Genomic DNA, 24,317 nt, shown 5'->3' on the forward strand with positions numbered 1-24,317 from the left:
CCTTAATTAGCAACTTAAAGGATATCTTGGTTGAAAGGTTAAAAGATGGAAATACAAACCATTTCTGGCCAATGAGATGTAATGAGAAGACACTGAAAGCTTGTGGGATACTTCACTGCCTCCCCCATCCTAAGAGAAATAGCCCACAGGAGCAGAAAATCATGCATGACCATGAAGGGAACCAGCATTTGCATGAAGCTCATACCCAGCCCTCTGTCCTTGGGGACACTGGAAATTGACAAAAAGGCCACTCTGAAATTTCATGGTTGGTATAGCACTGCGGTTAAATAAGGTTCTTTACCCACAGGCTAGGACCCTCGACTAGCATACGGACATAGTCTGCTCGCCGCCATGCCCCCAGAGGCCTTCAGGACTGACGTCAGTAGTCCTCTGTCATCTGGCTGCCTACCCATACTTTTGCTGGCACACCTAACAGCTAATGAAGGAGTCCAGGTCCTGTTCCTGTAGTCCTTCACCCCGTGGCTTCATTTCCATCCACATGCAGATGGCCCCCGGCTTATTGTTTCAATACTCAGCTCCTCCCTGAACTGCAAGTCCAAATGAGCAGGACTCCTCGGCTTGATACTCAAATACCAGACACCAGCCTGAGTCCAGAGCTCAGTTCTCCTCCATGGTTTGCTGCCTCCACAAGTGGCTGCCCACCCACCTAGCTGCAGACACAAAGTTCAGAGGTCGATTTACCCGTGGCTCCCCCTGCCCTACTGCCCAGTCCATCACTAGCTCCTGGGACTCTTTCCTCCCCATCTTCTCAGTCTCCACCTTAGTTCATAACTAGCATCATCTCCTACCTGGGTCACGTGACCAGCCTCTCATAGTCTCCTGAGAGCCACTGTACCTCCTTAATCTCCCCACCTCAACTCAGCAACCACGGAAATTGTCCCCAGAGTGCAGGTGTCCTATCTGTTTGTCTTTGTTTGGGCAGATAAACTAGGTAGCTATGTATTTCTCAAGACAAGCAAGGTAGCTGATGCTAGTAATACCAACGCCTTTGAGGCTAAGGTAGGACTGTCTGAAGTTCAAAGCCAGCCTGAACTGGGCCAGCCTAAGCTGTAGAGTAGGGAGATGGCAGTGTGTGCCTGTAAGCCCAGCGCTGCTGTGTGTGGAGGGGTAAGACAGGAGGATCTGAGGGGCTCACTTCTCACCCTATGTAGCCAAAATGGCTGCAAATTCAGTGACAGACTCAGTCTCAAAGGTGGAAAAGAATAAAAGGAGCTACTCAAAGCTGGCCTCTGGCCTCCACACATGCATCCATGGCAAGTCCCAACTGTGCACATACAATTTTGGAGGTCTAGAAGTCCTAGATTGAAGTCCTAGAAAATTCCATGCCTAGTGTGGCTCTGCTTCCAGCTGCATAGATGGCCATCCTCTGCCTTAGCCACATGGTACAGGCACACAGAGGTTTCCAGGGGCATCGTGTGCGGGCACAGAAGCATATGTGCATGTGCAAGAGTGTTAAGGATGGAGCCCAGGGCCTCAAACATGCTTGTCTTACCAGTCAACTCCTCCCTCAGCTCCCAGGGATCTTTCATTAGGGCACTAATTCCATTGGTGAGGGCTCTGTTCTCATGATCTAATTCTCTCCTAAAAGTATCACCTCCTAAAACCGTGTGTTTACAGTTAGGCTCCCAACAAATGAATATGGGAGGGGCAAGGAATGATCCCTCTGGGGCCAGAATTCTGCCTCCCAATTGCCATCCTTCTCATTATGGAGAGCCCAGGCTGCTGTGGAACACCTGGTCCTCCTGCCTCAGCCTTCCCTGTGCTGGGATTATAGGCATATGCTGCCGTGCCAGGCTGTCATAGTCTCACATGTGACTTCTATCCCAACAGTAGCCAAAGTTTCAGCTCCTTCACAATCCAAGTCTCACCTTCACATCATCTACCCCAGACATTGGCAAAACTCCAGAAGCAATTCATCCAAGGACAGCTCCTCCAGCTCTGAGCCTGTGATCCAGCAAGTCATATGCTTCCAAAATACTGTGGTAGGCAAGACACAGGCATGATCTCTCCATTCCAAAAGGGAGACTAGGGGATAAGTAAGGGAAGGTTAAGTCCCTCCTGATACAAGGCAAACTTGAAGGCCAGAAAACTCACACATATTCCTTTTTAGGGCAATGCTGAGCCCTCCAGGCCTACAGGGGTGGCCTTTCAGTCCCACCATGTGCTCACACAGGGAGACAGTCCTATTTCCACCAGGGCGTTAGGCATCCTCATCCACTACGGACAAGGAAGTGGACTCTATTTCTGAGCAAAGACGCATCCATGATGAACTTGGAGTTGCTCCCCATCTGGATCATTCTTCTCTTGTCTTGAAAATGAGCTTGTGGTCCCAGCTGTACAACCCCAGGGTATTGTCCTGGGACGCTAAAGCCCTCCATCCCTTCCCATCTGAACCATTCTGAATTCCTTTTGATGCCTACACACTTACCAGCATTTATGTCCAGGGCTCCCGAGGTACCCTCTGAGAATTCCTCTACAGCCTCCTCTCCCTTGAGCCTTTATCTCCAAGCCCTTGCCTCTCCTTTACTAGGTCCAAAGCCACTTCCATATTTTTGGGTATTTTAGTGTCGCCTCTCTTCTCCTCTGACTGCAACAGACTGCTTACAAATGGCTGGAAGTTGTTGGTTTTTGTTTTCTCAGAGTTTCAGAAGATAGGAAGTGCTAAATGGAGGAGCCATCTTGGGGCCAGCTTACTGTTTATAGACAGCAGTGTTTTGCTGTCTCCTCCCACAGTAGAAGGAGTGAAGAAACACCCCAAAGTCTCTCTTATGGCACGATAGTCTAGTTTCTCAGCCCTCTATTCTCATGACCCACTCACCTCCCCAAGGCTCATCTCCTGATACCATTGTATGGAGGGCCAGAAATATGAAGACTTTTGTTTGGTTGGAGTTTTTTTGCTTTTGTTTTGGTGGTTTTTGTTTGTTTGTTTGTTTGGGTTTTGTTTTGTTTTCTTTTTGAGAGAGAGTTTCTCATGTAGCCCAGGCTAGCCTCAAACTCTAGATACAGTCAAGGCTGGCCTTGAAATCCCAATCTTCCTGCTTCCACCCATCAAGTTCCAAGATTGCATCACAGCCAATGAGGGCTAACAGAGCCACCCGGAGGTGGGGCGATGCAAAGGTATCCTGCTCTTGGCCTAAAGCTTCGAAAACAATAATACAACCCCGATGTTTACAGTTGTGCCACGGATGGAATGGTGTGCTTGGCTAGCTGCCAAGCAGATCAGGAGACCTCAGGTGCTGAAGGCCACGGTTGAGCTACACCCATCAACGCCTTTCTTTCCCAAGGACTGGTGGGTTACTCAGTCATCTACTGTCATTCCCTACTGGATCAACGCTCCATAAAGGGACCCACAGTGTCTTTTTTGCACATCATTAAGCCCTTTAGGTTAGCACAATGCCTAGACAATAGCAACCAGTAGCTCTTCTTGGATGAACTCCACACATTTAAAGCATTCATGATTAATGAAATGGCTCCTGCTTTTCAAAGTAGCTGACTTAATTTTGTTGTTGTTCAGATGTAAGCATCTGAGTAGAGCCTTGCAAATGTTCCCTCTCTCCCTCTCTCTATGCTATGAGATTTGCAACTTAGAAGCTATAACTCAGACTGCCAGCTACTTTCTGACATCTATTCACTCCTTGCTTAGTAGTCAGAGAACTCTCCTTGAAGCTGAGCAGTCGGCCATGATGAAAAAAGACTACATATCCCAGCTGCCCTGGCAGTCAGGGTGACCGAACAAGTTGTGGACACTCAAGGGATGGTATTGCATGGAACTTCTGAAACAGCATCCAAATCAGAGATAGCCACATCCTTTACTTTTAACAATTTCCACTTCCTCCCAGGCTCAAACTCACTTGAGATGGCTGGCACTTCAGCAGCAAAGACAATTAAGAACTTTGCTTTAAAACAGTGAAGCAGAGCCAGGCAGTGGTAGCACATGCTGCCTTTAATCCCAGTAGTTGGGAGGCAGAGGCAGGCAGATTTCTGAGTTCGAGGCCAGCCTGGTCTACAGAGTGAGTTCCAGGACAGCCAGGGCTACACAGAGAAACCTTGTCTTGAAAAGAAAAAAGAAGAAAAAAAAAAGTGAAGTAGAGCTGGGTACACCTATAATGCAGCAGAGATGGGAAGTCAAACAGGTTCAAGGCCAGCCTGGCTATACAGCACATTCTAGATAAGCAAAAGCTATATAGTTAGACCCTGTTTTAAAAATAAATAATAAAACAAAATGACAAGCAGAAAGATAGGCCTGTACTCACTAAGTGACCAGGGAGCAGCCATGCCCGCCCTTGACTTCTGACTTCCAGACGATGACAGCTGCTCCTTTCTTCTCCCTTCTCTTTCCTTCTCTTCCCCTTCTATAAGAGAAGACACTGGCCTCCAATAGGTCTCTTTTCTAAGAAGCCAAACATCATCAGTGTTGGCAGCTATGTTCTTGCCACAGAGAGTTAATCCCTCCACTGAGTGAGGGAGAGAGGTTCAGCCTCTCCCATGGTCAAGGGAATGACCACATACCCCTAGGTTCATTATACTGATCCACAATGACTTTCGGTCCGTTGCTAGTGAGAGTTCAGACTAAGCCTGGGTGACAATGCATACCTGTAATCCCTCCACTCGGGAGGCTGAGGCAGGGGGTTCTCAATAATGAGACCTCATAGTGAGACCTGTTTTGAGAACCAAATACAGAGTCTGGGCTGACTCGTGGCTACAAGGAGACAAGTATGGAAATGCAGAACTGGACAGACCTTCAAGACAAGTTATCAATTTAAAATGCAAACAGCCAATATTTACTGAGCACTTGCAAGATGTTGGAGGATGTCTAGCAATATTACCTAACTCCCAATAATCCCACAGCTTGACGCTACTATGTCCACTTTGCAGATTAGGAAACTGAGGCACAAATGGTGGCTGCCCCCAGACCGCGTATCTCATATTGTGTAACTTTAAGCCAGGTGAGGTATAAATGATAGGTTATGGTAGTGTCACGGTCCTCTTAGCTTAAGTTCCATTTTCACACTGGCAAAGTCTGAGGCCCCAGGCTCCTTTCAGGCTGTCTCTGTGGGGGCCCAGGTGCTAGAGCTAGCAGCAGGCAGAATGTGTCCGGCGGCGTGTATCTGCGAAGCCCCTGCTAGAGCAACAGGCCAGTTCCCACTGATCTCTGAGAAGAGTCCAGAAAGGTCTGAGTGATCTGCAGCATCGCCAACCTGTGCTGGTGGAAGATTGGCATGTTCTGTTCCCACAGTAAACACGACACCGCTGGTGTATGCTATGTGTGGGTGGAGACCGACGTGGGAGCTCAGGGCACCTGGGTTCAGAGCTGGCAGTGAGTCAGCTGCTGCAGAACATTCTGGCACAGTTGCAGCTAAAATCAGAGGGACAGGGCACCGACACCCAGTCCTCTGCCACATCTTTCTCTTGTCAATCTCATTCTCTCACCCACAAGCCTCATACTTAGCCAGCATCCGCCCACCTGCTTAACCCACATACAGGTGACTCAGGCGGCTGTACCCCAGGAGGGTGGCTGATTGTCCCCTCTAAATTCACCACAGCCATCCCCAAACAGCTCATTACACGGCATGTCCCTGGAGAATGCCAGTCATCCTGTGTGACTCAAGCTAGCCTGATCAGACTGACTAGAGAGAACATTGTATGTCACTCACCACTGCTGGTGTGGAGCCTGTCCCTCTCTCTCCCTTTCTCTCCCTCTGTCTCCCTCTCTCCCTCCCTCCCTCCTTCCCTCTCTCTCTCTCTTTCCCTCTCTCCCTCTCTCTGTCTCTCCCTCCCTCTGTCTCCCTCTTTCCCTCCCCCTCCCTCTTTCCCTCCCTCCCTCTCTCCCTCCTTCCCTCTCTCTCTCTCTTTCCCTCTCTCCCTCTCTCCCTCCCTCCCCCTCTCTTTCTCCCTCTCCCTCTCTCTCTCCCTCTCTCTCTCTCCCCCTCTCTCTCCCTCTCTCTCTCTCTCCCTCTCTCTCTCTCTCTCTCTCTCTGATGTGAACAAAGGTGGAAAAGGTAGTGTCCCAGTTCGTGCTGGCAGCTATCCTGAGATTGAGAAGGAGACAGAGTGCAGCACTGCCTCTGTGCCCCACAAAATGCTCTGCAGGCACCCAAGAATGAGGTACCCTTCTGTGTAAAATAAAACAGGAACCAAGAGGCTGGTGGAACTGAGAGGAGGCAAAGGACATGGAGAGCCCTGCTGTCCAAGCTAGAGAAATGGCCAAGCAGGTTGGGGAGGGGCTTCAAGCTGACCTCATAATCCTCTCACATTCCAAGCACTTAGGGGAAGCCACCTGCACATCCAAATGCTTCATAAATCACATCCTCTGTCTGCGTCACCATCCATCAGCTAAGGGGGGAGCAGTGGGAATCAGGGAACTACAGCCTTTAGCACGAGCGAGCAGCTGGCAACTTAAACACCCAGCTCATCCCCAAGGGGGTAAGAGTTTATTCTGGAGCACTTAGGTCACCCCGAATTCCATGTTCCAACACGGTAACAGTTTTATAAAGAATTAACTGTAACAGAACAAAGAGTACATAAATCAACACATTTAAAATACACTCATCAAGGGACTAGAGAGATGGCTCAGCAGTTAAGAGCACTGGCTGCTCTTCCAGAGAACCCGGGTTCAATTCCTGACAAGAGGCCCATAACTCTCTGTAACTAGAGTTACAGTCCCTAGAGATCTGATGCCCTCTTCTGGCCTCCACAGACACCAGTCATGCATGCACCACACAGGCACCCACATCAAATAAATACAAGTAGTTTAAAGCTAGCCAATGGCTTAAAAAATGTCTGTTCAAGCCGGGCGGTGGTGGCACACGCCTTTAATCCCAGCACTTGGGAGGCAGAGGCAGGTGGATTTCTGAGTTTGAGGCTAGACTGGTCTACAGAGTGAGTTCCAGGACAGCCAGGGCTATACAGAGAAACTCTGTCTCAATAAACCAAAAAAAGAAAAAAAAAAATGTCTGTTCATGGAAGAGCCAAGTAGTGAGTTACAACAGCACAGCCAGGGATCTCTGAAGCTGTCTGTGACATCCTGAGCTTGTGGGTTTGTAGAAGTTAGTCGTCTAACAGTGTCTCATAAAAGGTCTCCGCATCATAGTGGCAGGAAGTTTGGTCACACGGAGGGGTCGGGGCAGTAATGTTAGCCCTTAAGAGTAGTGTAGGATCTTGGCTCTGGGCCTGCAATATTCCAACCTCTCCACAATGAATAAGTTTTGACCAGTCCACCAGCCTAAAGTGTTTGATGTAGATCAGCTGATTTCTGGGAATTTTATGTCACACCTCCTACTCCAGCCAGCCAGTTAGGACAGGAGAGCAACTTATTGGTGTCCTGCTTTGTGATCCCTTGGTCACCTCTCAGGTCACCCAAGGCAGATATCTATATGCTTCTGGGCTCTTAAAATACTTGTTCCATTCAAGAGCAGAATAACCAGGAAAAGTTAGGCTCGGCACCTACAGCCACCCTTGCCCAGGAAAGAGCAGGGGCCTGGATCTCCATGCCCAAAGGGATGCAGGATGGCTATTCTGAGTCCTCAGCAGGAACCTTCCCTGCTACAGGACTTTACCTGATGCCCCTCATCAGTGTCTCCTTTTCCTAGCACCTACAGGGGTCACCTCTGTTCTGTCTCCTAACAGAGTTTATAACAGGTCCCAAGCCCCAGGCTTTTAGAACCTTACTGTCTCCTTCCCTTAGGCCTGGGAAGTCTTGTATTTTAAGGGTCCAAAAAAAAAATCACTGAAGGAAGACCCTAAACTTCAGATAGTATGCAAAGACAAAGAGCATTTATTCTGCAGAAACAATCAGCGTGTGGGGATCAACCATTCTCTAAATGGGGACCCCAGACAATAGCAGGCAGGCCTTCTTATAGGGAACCGGGAGAACTCTCTAGAAGGACTAAGTAATGTAAAATTTCATTAGTAGGTGCTAAGGGGGTCACAGGTCTGCATTCCTATGTCATGAACGTTCAACCATGAAATAGGTTCATGATGAAATAGGGCTGCCCAGCGCAGATGGCCCACTCTGAGATAATGTATTTCCCCATCTGTGTGGTTATTCCAGTCTGCTCTTGGGGAGGGGTTTTATGATCTTGTTCTGGATTTTATGGTCTGTTCCTAGAGCTGGTCTCTCATGACTTAGTTTCTGAGACTTATTGAAGCTGGTTCCTTACAGCCCTTTTTGAAATCAGGCCTGGTGCCTCAAATGGGACCTTAAATGGGGTCCTTAAATGGAGCCAAACGGGGTTTATACTGTCCTTTCAACATCAGCTTCTCCAATGGAATATTAGAGAGGATGCTGTACAGGATCCAGGTTGACTTGGAGGTGGCCCAGCCTCTCTAGAGACACTCACTGTTGGAAACCATGAGCTATGCTAAGAGGAAGCACAAGTCACAGAAGATGATTTTGTATAGCTGGATACTTGCTGTGTAGTCAGACGACCTGACTTTCGGCAGGCTTTGTTGTTGTTGTTGTTGTTGTTGTTGTTGTTATCATCATTATTATTATTTTGCTTTGTTTTCTTTCCCTGGAGCGGACCTACTTTGGGGAGGACCTTCAGTAACCACACCTACTTCTATTTCCTGGATATATTTTTTGGATTTGAGACAGGTGGAACTTCAGGACAAAACCATAAAGAATCAGTACAACTCAAGCCACTGTGGTGAGTTCCTGTCGCTGAGCCTAGATATGCCCACGCTGGCTATGGAGCAGTGTTGACCGGATTTGAGCCTCGGCTCACCTACTTATTAGCTCCACATGTTGTGGGGGTAGAGGGGGTGGGGGGGTCATAACTTTTCTGTGCCTCAGTTTCCTTCACTGTAAAATGAAGGAAATTAGCTAGCAGGGTCGCTCTGAAATGTGAGTAGGTCACCACATTTGCTTTACTGCGTGGAGGCCACTGTTCCCCGCTCCTACTGAGAGCCGACTCATTCTTGCTGGGCAGGTCTGACCGCCCGCGTCCTCGCCTCGGAGGGCCTGAGTCACCACGCTGTGCGTCACCTCTGCTCGGCGACCTGCAAGCTCACCCTGAGTCAGCGGCCGGACGCGTCTACTGAGCGCATGGCGAGGGGGCGCAGAGCGCCGCAGCGGGCAGTGGGGAGCTAGGTCAGCGTGGGACACCGGGGCTCCGGTCGAATGACGCGGGGGCCAGTAGGATCACAGTGTGGGCCGAGCCACTCGGTCCGGGCAAGCGCAGAGCCGTCTCCCCCTGCAGCCGCGCGATGGTACAGCCCGGCCGGGTAAAGAGGCCGGGCGGCGCTGGCAGCTAAGGAAGAGGTATGGGGCTACGCGCGGGTGGAGCGCTCCGGAGGGCGGGTGCGGGGCCCGGGGCGCCCGAGGGACAGGGACTCGGTGGCGCCCAGGGCAGCAGCATCCACTCGGGCTGCATCGCCACGGTGCACAACGTGCCAATCGCCGTGCTCATCCGGCCGCTGCAGTCCGTGCTGGACCCAGCCAAAGTGCAGAGCCTGGTGGACACGATCCTGGTGAGCCCGCGGAGCCTTCCAGCCCGCGCGAGGGAAAAAGAGAGGGCGCGCGGGTCGGGGTCCTAGATCTGCCAGAGCTCAGCTTCGCCTGTGTGACCTTGACGGACTGGCTGAGTCTCCCCGGGGGCCCGGGTTCCTCACTTGGACTTGGCCATAAACTAATGATCTAATGATCCGTGACGCACGTACTTAAAGCACTGCGGTCACCTCGGAGCTGGTTTTTGCCTCTCGGAGCAACTCTGTGAAGTAGTTACTGTTCCTTCTATACAGAGGAGAAACTGAGGCACAAGAAGTTTGGATTTTTTTTTTTTTAAAAAAAGCAACTTGCCCTAGGTCAAGTGCTCACAAGATGGTACGGTGAGACTTTACACCCAGGCGGTCTGCATATCCTGTTCTGGCCTCGGCCTCTTGGCCATGGTCTGGGTGTGTCATGTCTGTTAGGAGGATCTAGTCCAGTCAGGAAGTGGGAAAGGACAAGGTCAGTCTATCGTAGAAGGAGGGCCCCCTCAGTAACTAGGGGTTAGAGTTTGTGTCAAATTAGGCCAACATGACTTCCTATCCCTTCTTCAAGATGCTTGAGATTCATGGGCCCTATGACACCTTAGTCTGCAAGGATGTTTTCGTCCCATAATTTGCACCCATCTTCCTTCGTGAACTTCACAACAGCAGGGACTTTGCCATCTTTGGTGGTTGACTTCAAGCTGACTGTGGGAAAGGGATTTAGCGCAGAATGCTCTCTCATCATCAATGAGCCTTTGGGCAGGCTTTCTCCACCCCAGGAAGTGCTCCCATCCCCTCCTTTTTGATCACCGTTTTAGCTTTTGTGTGCAGGTGTTGGCCGGGATTGCGCTCCCCTGTGGGCACCATGGTGCTGCATCCCTAGCAACTTTGTTGCTTCTAATTCCATAATCATTCTGTCTTGATGCCAGTGCCTCCCCTGCCCACCCTATTGGGTCTGGCCATCTGTGACCTCACAGGCACCTGGGTGCCCCCTAGCACAGCTGGGGTCCCGATGGGTTTTAATGACCAGTTTAGACAGCTCTTCTGTGGTGCTGCAGGCTCTGGAAACAAGGACCCATCTTCCTAGGCCACCTGAATATGTTGCCACAAACAGGACTGCTTGAAACGCGGCACAAGTCCAAAGCTATGCTGTCTTGTGGTTTTTAAGACAGGATGTGTCTCTATATAGCCTAGGCTGCCTTGAAACTCATCATCCTTCTGTTTCAGTCTTACCAGTGCTGGGATTCCAGGTGGACTCCACCAGGCCCAGCTCAAAGTCTATTTTATTGTGCTAAAATAAGAAGCCAACGGGAATGTTCTCTTGAGGCCCAAAGGGAAAATGCACTTTCCCAAGTCTTAGTTACTTTTCCTTTTGTGTGACAAAACACCCTGACCAATGCAACTTAAGGGTAAAAGCCTTATTGTGACTAACAGTCCATCAAGTCAGAGGATTCCTGGTGGCAGGAGATTGAGGCCATTGGTCATGTATCCCCAGTCAGAGTGATGAAAAACCACTTGGACATGGCTCAGTTTCTTTTCTTTATACAGTTAGAGAATCTAGCCTAAGGAATGATGCCACCCACAGTGGGCAGATCTTCCCAGCTCAATTCACCTAACCAAGATAATTCCCCCATAGGCATACCCAGAGAGGTCCACCTCCAAAGCCATTCTAGATTTCACCAAAAGTTGACAACTGAACCCCTTAGCTGAGGGCCTCTTCCTCCTCATCTTCAAAGCAGCAGCTGGTGGAGTCCTTCCCACCTCAGGTCACTGTGACCTCTCTTGTCCCAGCCTTCTGCTTTCAGGGAACCTAGTGATTACATTCAATCTGCTTGGCAATGCAGGGCAATTTCAATTTGGGGAGCCTTAAAACCCACTTCTATCAGCAGACTTCCACTATGTAAGGGCATGGGGGGGGCATTCTTTTTTGTTTGTTTGTTTGTTTGTTTTGTTTTGTTTTGTTTTTCGAGACAGGGTTTTTCTGTATAGCCCAGGCTGTCCTGGAACTCACTCTGTAGACCAGGCTGGCCTCGAACTCAGAGATCCACCTGCCTCTGCCTCCCAAGTGCTGGGATTAAAGGTGTGTGCCACCACTGCCCAGCCAGGGGAACCATTCTTGAGCCCACTCACTACTGTACCTTCAACACAAGGCCTGCAAGGTGCAGCTGCCTAAGGCCACTCCTCTCATACATCACCTCCCTGACGTCCACCACCACCCTGCTGGATGAACATGGCTGGCCGTCTGCACAGCACAGTTCCCTCACTGTTTCCTCATAAAGGAGCCACGGTTCAGGCATTTGAGCTTTTAATCTAAACAAGTCCGTATCTGTAGCTTCCCAAGTGTCTCTGCGCCCCTCGTCACTTTAGAGAGACGCGTGGGCCTCCTTCCTGGCTTGTTCCCTGTGAGACTGTCTTCACGGCATTGCCATTTCTTCCTTCAGTCTGCTCCTGGGACCGAAACTTTGTCAGGGTAAGACTGTACTTACCTCCTGGCTGTGCTGTGGTCCCCCAAGTATAGGCAGGTGGGCACAGGATGTATCATTCCCATGGTTCTAGATCAGTGTTCCACAAGTGTTCCTTGGGGGGAGCCCCTCCTCACTGCCATTTCCAGCATCTGCCATTTCTCTGTCAGAAATATTCTCAGGGCTAATTTTCCTTTTTTTTGTTTTTTGGTTTTTTTTGTTTTGCTTTATTTTGTTTTGTTGTTGTTTTTTCGAGACAGGGTTTCTCTGTGTAGCCCTGGCTGTCCTGAAACTCACTCAGTAGACCAGGCTAGCCTCGAACTCAAAAATCCACCTGCCTCTGCCTCCCGAGTGCTGGGATTAAAGGTGTGCACCACCACCGCCCGGCTAATTTTCAAGCTGCCAAGGTACCATCCACCAGCTTGCAGAACCAACCCCTAGGTGGCTGAGAGCCTGCTGTTCCTGCCAGCATGAGCCCTCTAACATTTTGCCAGTGCCATGCTCTCACCCTGTGACCCTTCTCTCTAGGAGGACCCTGACAGTGTACCCCCCATCGACGTCCTCTGGATCAAAGGGGCCCAGGGCGGTGACTACTACTACTCCTTTGGGGGCTGCCACCGCTTCGCAGCCTACCAGCAGCTACAGAGAGAGACCATTCCCGCCAAGCTCGTGAGGTCCACCCTTTCAGACCTGAGGATGTACCTTGGAGCATCCACACCAGACTTGCAGTAGCAACCTCCTGATAACCCCTACCCCCTCCACATCAGCACCACTTCCCGGCGCTCGGAAGATACATGCAGCCCCCAGCGGGCAGAAGCTGTAGAAGGAATATGTTCTTTTTATACTTAAGGAGGGAGGTCTGCCTCTTGGTACCTCTGCCGTAGCTCCCAGGAATGAGGGGACTCAGTTCTTCCGTCTATGAAAAGATACCATGGTCTTGACTCTGAAGGAGTACCAGGAGGAAGAAGTGAGAAAGGAAATGGACTTGGAGACAAGGACTTTCATTTTAACCTTTAGGATATCACTACATGAACTAGGTACTAGGAAGTAAAGGAAGACCTAGGTCACCATGGCTTAAGTGACAGACACTTTGTTATCCCCGTAGCCTGAATCCTAGACCAGGTGGCTAACACAGTATTCTATCTAACACAGTATTGTGTCAACAGCTCAGTGAAGGCAGGGCTTCCTCTCGGGAGTCCTTTGGCCTTGTCCTCGTTGCTCCTTACTTCATAGTTACAAGATGGTTGCAGTGTTTCTAGGAATCATGTCTGTGCTCAGGGAAGAAACCCACTGGACCAACTTCTGTCAGAAAGGAAAGCCTTGTCCAGTTTCAGGAGCCTGTTCTTTGCTTATTTGCACGTAGTCACCTTGGTCTGAGCTAGTTACCATTGCCACCCACGGCTGCAAAGAAAGCAGACATTAGGAAATGCTGTCAAGAGCTGAGTGTGATTGCCTTGTTCATCCCCTGGAACTGGCACTATGTCTCCTGCAATACAGTTGGCATCCCTTTAGCGAGAGAGGGAGATGTTAGCCTTTGCTATAAGACAAGCCGTCCCCAAACTCGACAGCTAAACAAGTATTCATTTACCCATGATTCTATGGGTTAACAAAGTTCCTTTGAGCAGCTCTTCTGCTGTGGCCTGGTCCTGCTTATGAGCCCATAGTCAATTGTCACCTCAGCTGGGACTGGTGGGACTAGGATCACCTTAGCCATTGTGGCAAATGTTGGCTGCACTGGCTTGGTTATCCTTGTGGCCTCTCTCTTGGGTTAGCTCAGGCTTATTCTCAAAATGGCCTCAGGGTTCCAAGAGAGAGTAGTAGTGACTAAACAGGGCCTGGAGCGTGGCTCAGCTGTTAGGAGCAACAACGTGGTGATTCACAATACTGTCATCCCGTTCTAGATGACCTGATAGCCTCTGTAAGCACAGACATATACCTTCTAGCAAAGCACCCAATTACGTTTATTTTATTTTATTTTTTGAGATACAGGATTTTTCTGTGTAACTCTGGCTGTCCTGGAAACTCACTCTGCAGTACCAGGCTAGCCTTGAACTCACAGAGATCTCTCTCTCCTGCCTCCCGAGTGCACTACTATCACCCAGGTACATGTTTTTTTAAGGTGACAAGGTTTCTTCGGCCCCAGTGCCCAGGACTATGTCTCTGCTAGTCAGTTCATTCCTTAGATTCAAGGGGTGCAAACGGACCCAGCTCTCACCAAGAGGGACTATAAGGAACACGGGGCTATCGTTCATCACAGATGAATCTTGGTGGGCATGAGACAGAGTTCCTCACTCCCACACATAAGCACTCCCTTTCATAAGTTTAATCACAAGCACACAAAGGGCCTTGCCAAGTCAGCCTTTAAGTATCATTTCTCAAAACCTAGAAGTCATGGCACAGTGTCTTCAAGAGCTGGGTACCCCACACCCAAGGATGACTCACAAGCAGAATGAGGTGGGTCATAGGGCACTCAGAAGGCCTTCTGTAAACCAAGAGTCCAGGAGGCAATGGCAGCAGCAGTGAGGTGGCAGTTGCTAGACCTTAGTCACTTGTCATTTTCAAGCCTCTGTTTTCCCAGCTCAATGGTGAGAACACCAGCTTCCCCACCCACCGAGTGTCCCAGAAAATGAAATTGAAAGGGATTAAGATGCATCACGGTGCTGGAGTGATTCTTAGGACCAAAAAGAGACTAAGGAGAGAAATCAACCAGGACTCATTCGGTCTGGGTTTTAGTTACCTTCCAGTTTGGGTAAACATATCTGTGGGATGGGCTGGATGAAGAATGTATGGGAACTCTTTAGTCTCTGCAAATTTTCTGTGAATCTGAAGTCATTCTAAAATAAAAGTTTATTTAATTAAAACACACACACACAGCAGTAGCTTTAGCCCAACATTTTTTGGTTGTGTTTGATGGGCCTTGCCCTTGGAGCTTCAGGTCTGAGGCCCAGAAACATGCATTTCTAGAAAGTTCTCAGAAATAGCTGGGGGCCCAGAAACGTAGATTTTTAGATGGAGCAGCTGCTGCTCAGGGGAAAACAGCCAGGACTCTAGTCATATAACACAGCTTGCTTTTTTGGGCTAGTCCCTTAGTCTTGTCCAGAGTACCTAAGCTCTGGACCACCGGGGCAGGAGAGTGAATGGGGCATGGTTCTCTAAGCAGTACGGTGGCCTCTACAGCCCTAACCAGGGTCAGGAGAGCAAAGGATGTGCTTGCAAAGTGTTGGGCCAAGGTAACTGCAGGCCGTGTATCCCACCTAGAAGGAGAAACCCAACCAGCAATCCTCAAGAGGACGTGGTGTAGGTCTTTTAAGAAAGCCAGCTGGGAGTAAAGCATGACCCATACCTGTAATCCCAGCCCTGGAGAGGCTGAGACCAGATGACACGTTCAAGATGAAGATCTTCATGAGTATCGTAGCAAGTTCCAGGTCGTCCTGGAAAACTTAGTATAATCCTCTATCCACATAAAAATAGAAAGGGGCAGGGGATGTAGTTTGGCAATAGAGCATTTGGCTGGCGTATTGGGTTGAATCCTCAGAAAGAGGGGCGGGACTCGGAGAAAGGGGAGTGGTGTGGTTGTCAAATGGGACTGAGCTGCACTTCCTTCTTGCACCAGCAAGTGGCGCTGCTTCCCCGCTTCTAGAGCAGAGCTGCGGCTTGAAGAAGTCCCTGAGCTGTAGGGCATGGTTGAGGGAGACTTAGCTGCTCATCCTGCCTGCCCTATACTAACTAGTACCTCGAGTGCTGGGTTCCTCTACAAGAAGCACCTCCAAAAAGTTTGCTGGGCTCTCATATGTGTCCCTTCTCCTTCCCCCAAGAGAGGCAGTATGTAGGGGTCCCTGAGGTTCTGTGAGGCCCTGGAACCAACCGTCCATAGTAGATTTAGATTTTAATTTCTCATCTTCTTAAGGTTAGTCAGTAGTTAATGAGTAAATGCCTATAATCCCAGCACCTCAGAGGCTGAGGTACAAGTATTAAAAATTTAAAGATAAGCCTAGGCTACATTGTAAGGCTGTCCCGCTGCCCTCCCCCCCAAAAACCCTGAAAGATATTAAAATCTTAAATATTTTCAGTTAAAACACTAGGAGTACCAGGCAGTGGTGCCGAATGCCTTTAATCCCAGCGTTCGGAAGGCAGAGACAGGCAGATTTCTGAGTTCGAGGCCAGCCTGGTCTACAGAGTGAGTTCCAGGATAGCTAGAGCTATACAGATAAACCCTGTCTCAACAAACAAACAAACAAAAACACAAGGAGCAGGCTAAAGTCCATGGTGGGTCCAAGACCTGGCTGCCTCTTTGGTCTTTTTAGGTCCATGAATTTTGGCACATGCTCTTCCAGAAGTCTGCCTGACAAATCATGTAAGTATGCATTTATGCCTGTCTAGAACGTGTGTGGGGGGTGGGGGGGTGGGGGGGTGTCAGGATCAACATCAAGTATCTTCCTCAGTCACTCTCTAGCTTTTTTTTAAAGTTTATTTATTATTATTTAAAAATTATGTGTATCTGTATGTGCACATGAGTGTGGGTGCATAGAGAGCTTGAGACATGCTGGTGATGGTAATCGTGGTGTGGATGCAGGGGATTGAACTGCAGCCCTCTGGGAAGAGCAGTGCATGCTCTTAACTGCTGAGCCATCTCGCCAGCCCCCACCCCCACCCCTTTTTTAAAAACACTATTTTTGTAGTGGCAGCTACACTCTTTGCCAACACTCTCAGGCTGGTGTCTACCCCATGGCCTCTTTTTCTAAAGACTTCCCCGGTCCCCATCTGTCGTTCCCTTTCTGTTTTATGATCTCTCTGGTTTTCTTCAGTCTCCACTGCCGTCTGCCTTGCCCACTAAAATGTAAATGTCAGCAGGTCTTACCTGCTTATCACTGTAACCCCGCCCCCTACCCCACCCCCCGCACTGGGAGAAGTGCTTAGCACTTAGTAGGTGCTCATCAGAGAGCTGTTGGGCAGATACATCCCATGTGAGGGAGCCTATTCTTCTTTATTGCTGCCTGGTATTCCCTGGTATGACTGTAACCATGTATCAGCTGTTCCCATTAGTGGACACTTGGGAGTCCATTGGCTGCTTGTGCAGTGTGTGACCTCCATATCGCATGTTGTGTTCTATCAGCTAGGCACCTAGAAATGGAATAGTCTAGCAGTCCTGCCCAGTTTGTCCTTATTGGTGACCTCTCCAGAGGGGCTGTTCCAAATGCTGCTTGACAGAGCTTGGAGTCTCTTTTTCCAAATCCCAGCCCTTCTTTTGGACCCTGATTGTGGTTAAGAACAAAAGAAAGCTATAAGCCCTAGCCCCTAGCTAGGCAGCTTATAACAACCTATAATGTCCTCTTCTGCCCTCCATGGTCACCCATGCATTCCCATGCACATACACAAATACTAGCATACTTATAATTAAAAGTAAAATACAACTTTTTAAAAAAGAAAGAAACACTCATTCTGGCCACTTTTTATGGCTCCCTAAGCTTGACATACAACTTTCAGGGGCTCTGTACCCAGCACTAATAGCATGTCTCAGAGAGAGGTACAGGCCTGTGCAGATGTAGGGTGAGGGACTGGGTGGACTCTGGTTGCTAACTGCTCAGTCGGTGAGGATGCTCAGAGCCCGACCAGCCTCCAATTAGAATAGCCTCTCTGGGTGGTCCCTGTCCTGCTACCCTGGAATCCCAGAGCACCAGGCTTCAACTGCGTCTCCGACTAAGGTGTCAGTGCTGGAGACAGCAGGTTAGGCCTGGAGTCTGCTTCAGAGGGGACCCTAGGAGAGGCCATGACTACCCTGGCCTGGAATGGGCCTGAAAGACCTCCTAACTTCGTGGTGGGCATACCAGCCACACCTGCTTCCTGGTTGGCCCTTCCTACAACCCCAGAACAATAGCCCTAGATATGAACAGGACAGACACGGTCTTCCCTATCGCACAGATTGAGCAACTGAGTCCTAAAATAAGCAGCCACCTGCCTGGGTGCTCCAGCTGCCTCCGCCCCATAAAGGGAGGGGGGCATGGAGGCTCTGGCCCTGGGGCCCCATCCTGAGCCTGACCCCCGGCTTTGCCTGACAGATGACCTCAGCTGCCGCCAATCCATTGGTTCCAGCTCCGGGGGGAGGGAAGAACAAAGCACGCTTTGTGGCCGGCTGTCCCCTAGCCCGGCGCGGCCGCCTCCGGGACCCCCTCCGGAACTCCCGGCGACGCCCCCCGGCCGACAGCCGTGTAATGTCTTCCAGGCGCTGGCTCTGCACACAGCCGCAGGGCCGCCTCCGGGCTGCCTCCCAGTCCCTGAGCTGCGCCTCGACGCTGGCCCTGGGAACCGGGCAGGTGTAGCCACCTGACAACTCCGTGCACCACCCTGGGGTTACCACTTTTGGGTGGGAAACACGAAAACAGTTGGTGGTGTCGCTATGGCTGCTGTGTGCTTTGTGGCTAGTTACTTTAGATCGACAGTCCTGGGTTCCAGTGTCTGTGCCACTAACTAGCCACCAGCTCTTGTGTGCGCCATCCCATTCAGAACAGTAAGAACCACTGACTACGTGCCTACTATGTGTCAGTGGCAGTGTAGGGTGCTAAGGCACCTTCAAATGTCAGAGTCACGTTGGCAGGTATAGTTTTTATCCTTTTAAAGGAGGAGAAAACCCAATTTCCAGCTGCCGGGGTCTCAGTTTCTTAGTCGGTAAAGGAAGGCTGTCATATAGGATGCTCGCGATCCACAGCAGCTGTCCTACCACTGTCAGGAGAAACACAGCTGGAAGCAGGTGCCTGGTCTATCCAGGAACCCTGATATTTTAGGACTCTTGGTGGAAGATGCAGCAGCCATTGGGGCTTATAGAAAATCCAGAGGTTCTGCCCTGACCCAAAGGCCTCTCTTAAGTCGAAAGTGTACAGCCTTTGTGTGGTACTAAGCAGTGGAAGGGTGCAGCCTGCCTGAGGCTATTGAGAGGAACAGGAAGGGAGGCCAAGGCTGAAGCCAGAGGAGGGGTCATCATGACCACCCAGGTGACACCAGCAGATGAAGAAGTATGATCAGGATCTAGGTGGAAACAGGATTTTCCCCAAGGCTGGGACCAGATCTAGGGAATACAGCGTGAGCCTCACTCAGTGCCCTGAAACAGTCAAGCATGGGACACACAGTGGGGCCCAGTTCCCAGGAGCCCAAAGAATAGGAAAGGAAAGAATAACGTTCTAAAAACCCATGGGGAGTTGAGTATGGTAATCCAGCACTACGGAGGCTGAGGCAGGAGATCAAGAGGCCAGCAAAGGCTACGTAAAAACACCCAATCTAAAAACTCAACCAACGGGCCACCCAACCACACAAACAGCAGAAAGCATCAAGTACTACCTTCACAATAAAGTCCCAGGGGTTTATATGGAGGGCTTGCTGGCGCCATTGTGGATTTCTGAATGTTTGCTTTGTTTTAGATAAAGGGAACTGAGAAATAAAAGAGTAAGAGGAATGTACGACTAGGCGCCATCTTGGGTTGTGGGCGGGCACTGTACGGCCCCTCCCTCCCTTCGATCCAGCTGTGAGTGATTGTTCTCGCTACTAAGTATCTCTCCCGACCCCTGGCCTTTCCTGCAGAAATCTTTTTGCAGGACTGCAGGGTTGCAAAGGGATTCTCTGTCTCCCGTCCACCCCTTGCTACTGAGCCTTTTCATGTTTTTCTGTACTTCAGCACAGTTTCCTGGGTTTGCTCTCCAAATGCAAACTTATGCTCCTCACGAGGACACCATAAGGGAGGGGCAATGGCCACCTCTACCTTGCAGATGAAAAGCCAAGAGATTCAGCCACAGGCTTGTGTCTCTTGAAGGTCTCTTGCCCAACAATTTGGAAGTAGAGGGACCTTCCGTTTAATTCAGTATACATGGAGTATCTAAATTTTTAGTAATTTCATATGGCCTCTAGACTGAAAGTGTTTGGAGATCATATTTAGAAAACCATTCCAGGCTCCTCACAGCCAATGCTCTAAATGACAGCCCTTCCAGTTCATCCATCCAGACAAGCTGGTTGTCTCATAGGCTTCTAGACCTCAGAGCCTTTGCAAGTTCCCTCTCCTCTCTCCTTTCTCCTCTCCTTTCCTCTCCCCTCCTCTCCTCAGAATGCCCTTCCTTAGAGAAGCCCAACTTACCTGCATCTTTTAGTTCTCAGCTGAAATGTCTCCTCCCTGGAGAGGTTTCTCTTATCCCCACCCCCACTAGCCACCTATTTCTTTTCCTTCCTATTCTTATGTAGCTATTTTATCCCTAAGCTTCTGTCCTTGTTCTCTTTCTTGCTGTTCCTCCAGGATGTAAGCTCTGTTCAGTCAGAGCCTGGAGGGCAGAGTAGTTAAGTACCTGAAATGAGCATCAGGGTTGAAGCACCTGAAATGAGCACCAGGGTGGAACACCTGGAGTGAACTACCTGGGGTAAAACACCTGAGGTGAACACCTGGGGTAAAGCACCTGGGGTGGAACACCTGAGGTAAAGCACCTGGGGTGGTACACCTGGCACGAAGCACCTGGGGTGAAGCACCTGGGATGGAACACCTGGGGTAAAACACCTGAGGTGAGCGCCTGGGGTAAAGCACCTGGGGTGAGGCACCTGAGGTGAGCACCTGGGGTGGAACACCTTGGGTAAAGCACCTGGGATGGAACACTTGGGGTAAAGCACCTGAGGTGAGCACCTGGGGTAAAGCAGCTGGAGTGAAGCAAGAGCCGGTGAGAGTGTGGGCATTCAGGCTGCTCCTAGGTAGAAGGCTGCAATGGCTAATTTTGGTTGTCAACATTACACACCTAGGAAGTGGTAAACTCAATGGAGGAAGTGCCTCCTTGAGACTAGCCTGTGAGCATGTCTGTGAGGCATTCTCTGACTGTTGGTAGATTTACAGTGGCCCTGCCCACTGTGGGTGGTTCCATCCCCAGGCAGGTAGGCCTGGGCTATATAGCAAAGGTTATATAGGTAGCAGCATGTGAGCCAGCAACAAGCAAGTAAGCAGTGCTCGCTAAGGCTTCTGCTTCAAGCTCTTGCCTTGGCTTCCTTGCTGGATGGTAACCTGAAGGTGAAATAAACGTCTTCTTCCCTAAGTTGCTTTTGGTCATGGTGCTTAACATAAAAGCAGAAGGCAAACTTGAACAAAGGCCTGAGGTGCTTTGCTACCAATCCAGACTGCTTAAGTTAGATCCCGGGCATAGTGGAGGACAAACCAACTCCCACAGACTGTTTTCTGACCTCCACATGTGTGCCAAAGCATATCAGTGAGAGTGGGTTGTCACAGGCAGGATACGTGTGGTTATCACACACACACACACACACACACAAAGTAGATAAATGCAATTTTAAAAACTAACATTTTATTTTTTTAAAGATTTATTTATTTATTATATGTAAGTAGCTATCTTCAAATAGCTATCTTCAGATGCACCAGAAGAAGGTGTCAGATCTCATTACTGGTGGTTGTGAGCCACCATGTGGTTGCTGGGATTTGAACTCAGGACCTTCGGAAGAGCAATCAGTGCTCTTCCCGGCAGAGCCATCTCACCAGCCCAAAAACTAACATTTTAAAACATCCTCTTCCCCACCCCACCCCCCACAGGCAGGGCAGTGGTGGTGCAGGCCTTTAATCCCAGCCCTCAGGAGGCAGAGGCAGGTGGATCTCTGTGAGTTCCAGGCTAGCGTGGTCTAAAGAGCAAGTTCCAAGGCAGCTAGGGCTACATAGTGAAACCTTGTCTCGGGGAAAAAAAACAACAATGAAACAAATAAACAAAGAAAACCCAGCCACACACTGTTTGCATGTAACACTCCTTCTCTATGCAGGCATGGCATCAACTTGTGTTTCCGTTACTGCCACCATCTCCAAACATAGGGTTTCTTTGTCTTCATTTGTTTTAAATATTTTATTTTCAGTCTCTATTCACTTACTCATCAACTCCAAATTCCCAAATGGTAGACATTCTTTGGGACTTTGGCTGTACTCTCAGAATATCTAAATATCTAATCTGCTGCTTAACATTGCAACAGGAATCTGACTTCTAAATTTATTTTTTATTATTTATTTTTTTGGGGTTTTTTTGTTTTGTTTTTTTGTTTGTTTTTGAGACAGGGTTTCTCTGTGTAGCCCTGGCTGTCCTGGAATTCACTCTGTAGACCAGGCTGGTCTGGAACTCAGAAATCCACCTGCCTCTGCCTCCCAAGTGCTGGGATTAAAGGTGCGCACCACCACTGCCTGGCCTATTTATTTATTTTTTAATGTGTGTGTGTGTGTGTGTGTGTGTGAGAGAGAGAGAGAGAGAGAGAGACAGAGACAGAGACAGAGACAGAGACAGAGAGAGACAGAGAGAGACAGAGAGAGAGGGGGGGAGAGAGAGAGGGAGGGAGGGAGAGAGGTTGATTATGTGCCCACACACATGCCGACTCTGAGGAGCAGAAAAGGCATCAGATCCCTTGGAACTAGAGTTAGAGGCAGTTGTGAGCAGCTATGTGGGTGCTGAGAGCTAAACCCTGGTTCTCTGGAAGAGCAGCCAGTGCTCTTAACTCCTGAGTTGTCTCCCTAGTACCCAGACTTCTAAATTTAAATGCATAGATTTTAAAGTCACTTCAGCTTGTTTGTTTGTTTAGAGACAAGATTTGTCTGTGTAGCCCTGGCTATCCTAGAACTCATTCTGTAGACCAGGCTGGCCTTGAACTCACAGATATCCATCTGCCTCTGCCTCACCAGTACTGGAGTTAAAGGCATGTACCACCATCACCCAGCTAAAGTCACTTTTGAAGTATAATTTACATGTAACAAAATGTACCCATCTTAAGTATTAGAAAACATCATGCCTGGCATACATGTGTGCATGCCTGGTGCCCATGGGAGGTCAGAAGAAGGTGACAGATGCCCTGGAACTGGAGTTACAGATGATTGCTACTTACCGTGCAGATGCTGGGAGTTGAACCTGTGTCCTCTGGAAAAGAAGCCAGTGCTCCTAACTGCTGAGCCATCTCTCTGGCTCCAAACACTTTGAGAGATTTACACAGCCATAGAAGCACAACTACCATCAAATGCATGGCACACAGGTTACTCAGTAAGTCTGAACTGAAGACCTCTAAATCCCTTCACCAAAATGTATGGAAGAATGTAGCTCAGTGGTAGAATGTTTGCCTAGCATGCTTGAGAATCAGGCATGTACCCAGCACTACTACAACACAAAGTACCAGAGTCGGAGGTCGGAGGTCAGAGGTCGGCTGGAAAGCTTTGCCAGTGGAAGGGGAAGCCAGAATCCTCATCACTTTTTCATCCAAAATGTAACACAGGAACAAAGTAGAAACAAGATGCAGGCAGGTCAGATTCTAACAGGACAGTGCCTGCAGAAGCTGAGAGCCGGGCTGAGAAGGCACAAGAACTTCAGGAGCACAGACCTTAGACAACACAGGAGGTGGGAGTGGGGGTGGGGGTGGCAGTGGGAGGAGATGGCCACTGGGTCATCTCCTGCTGCACAAGCCTGATGACTTGAGTGTCCTGGTGACAGGCACACAGCAGCCCCCCAACGCTGATGTGCTGAGTGGAGAGCTGTAAAAACAGAAGCCTGGAGGGACAGCCTATGAAGTGCACACCATATACACATGAGGACCCGAGTTAGAGCCCCTACAGTTCACCTAAAAAGGCTGGTGACACACACTTGTCATCCCAGTGCTGAGCAGGAAGGGACAAACAGACTGTTAGAGCTTGCTGGCCACCCAATCTAGCCAAACCGGCAAGCCCCAAGCCAATGAGAAACTATTTCCAAAAAACAGGGTTGATGGTTCCTAAGGAATAACATCCCAGGTTTACCTCTGACCCCCACATGAACATGCACACACATGTGCATGATACCCAATGACACACAAACATGCATGCAGACACACACGCAGGACGCAGAAACCTGTATGTTCTCTTCAAGATCATGAGTTGTTGCTCCAGCAGTTTGCTAGTATTAATCAAGGAAGGCTTTCCAGAGGAGGGGGCCGGTGAACAGGGATTTGAGGGAGTGCATTCTCCTTCTACTTACTGGACAGAGAAATGGAAGCACAGAGAAGTAATGAAACTTGTTCAAGGTCACACAGAAGGAAGAGAGAAACAAGGGCTGAACAGAACCCAGGACTTGGGACCCAAACCCACCATTTCTTCCAAGTGCCAGGTGGATCCTAGAGCAGCAAGCAAGAGGAAGCCTGGGGACAGGCTCCCAGCCAGAGTCTGGAATCCATTTGCCAGGCCATCAGTGTTTTCCCAGGGAGAAGTGGGAGGCCCTGGCCTGCCCACTCCCCAGCACCATCTGTTCCCTGTTTATTTATTTATACTTAAGTCTCACCCTCCAACCCTGCTGAGGGCACCAAACATACCAGTAAGCCCGCAGAGAGGGGCTAAGGGGACAGGGA

General features: G+C 49.6%; 1 protein-coding gene across 1 annotated transcript; it reads left to right on the forward strand.

Annotated features, from left to right (window-relative positions):
- The first annotated feature begins 6,313 nt into the window (after window positions 1-6,313).
- Window positions 6,314-14,819, forward strand: Srxn1 (sulfiredoxin 1). The gene is made up of 4 exons (XM_031372250.1): window positions 6,314-6,444; window positions 8,541-8,669; window positions 8,952-9,492; window positions 12,483-14,819. Exons 3-4 carry the CDS (start codon window positions 9,286-9,288, stop codon window positions 12,684-12,686), a joined length of 411 nt encoding a protein of 136 aa, XP_031228110.1. The 5' UTR covers window positions 6,314-6,444; window positions 8,541-8,669; window positions 8,952-9,285; the 3' UTR covers window positions 12,687-14,819.
- Window positions 14,820-24,317: the final 9,498 nt, after the last annotated feature.

The sequence above is a fragment of the Mastomys coucha genome, unplaced genomic scaffold (assembly GCF_008632895.1).
Source record: "Mastomys coucha isolate ucsf_1 unplaced genomic scaffold, UCSF_Mcou_1 pScaffold15, whole genome shotgun sequence".
Classification (NCBI taxonomy): domain Eukaryota; kingdom Metazoa; phylum Chordata; class Mammalia; order Rodentia; family Muridae; genus Mastomys; species Mastomys coucha.

Coding starts and splice junctions, on each gene's coding strand:
- Srxn1 (XM_031372250.1), top strand. CDS start 9,286: ATGGGGCTACGCGCGGGTGGAGCGCTCCGGAGGGCGGGTGCGGGGCCC. Junction 9,493..12,482: donor GCCTGGTGGACACGATCCTG/GTGAGCCCGCGG, acceptor CCTTCTCTCTAG/GAGGACCCTGACAGTGTACC.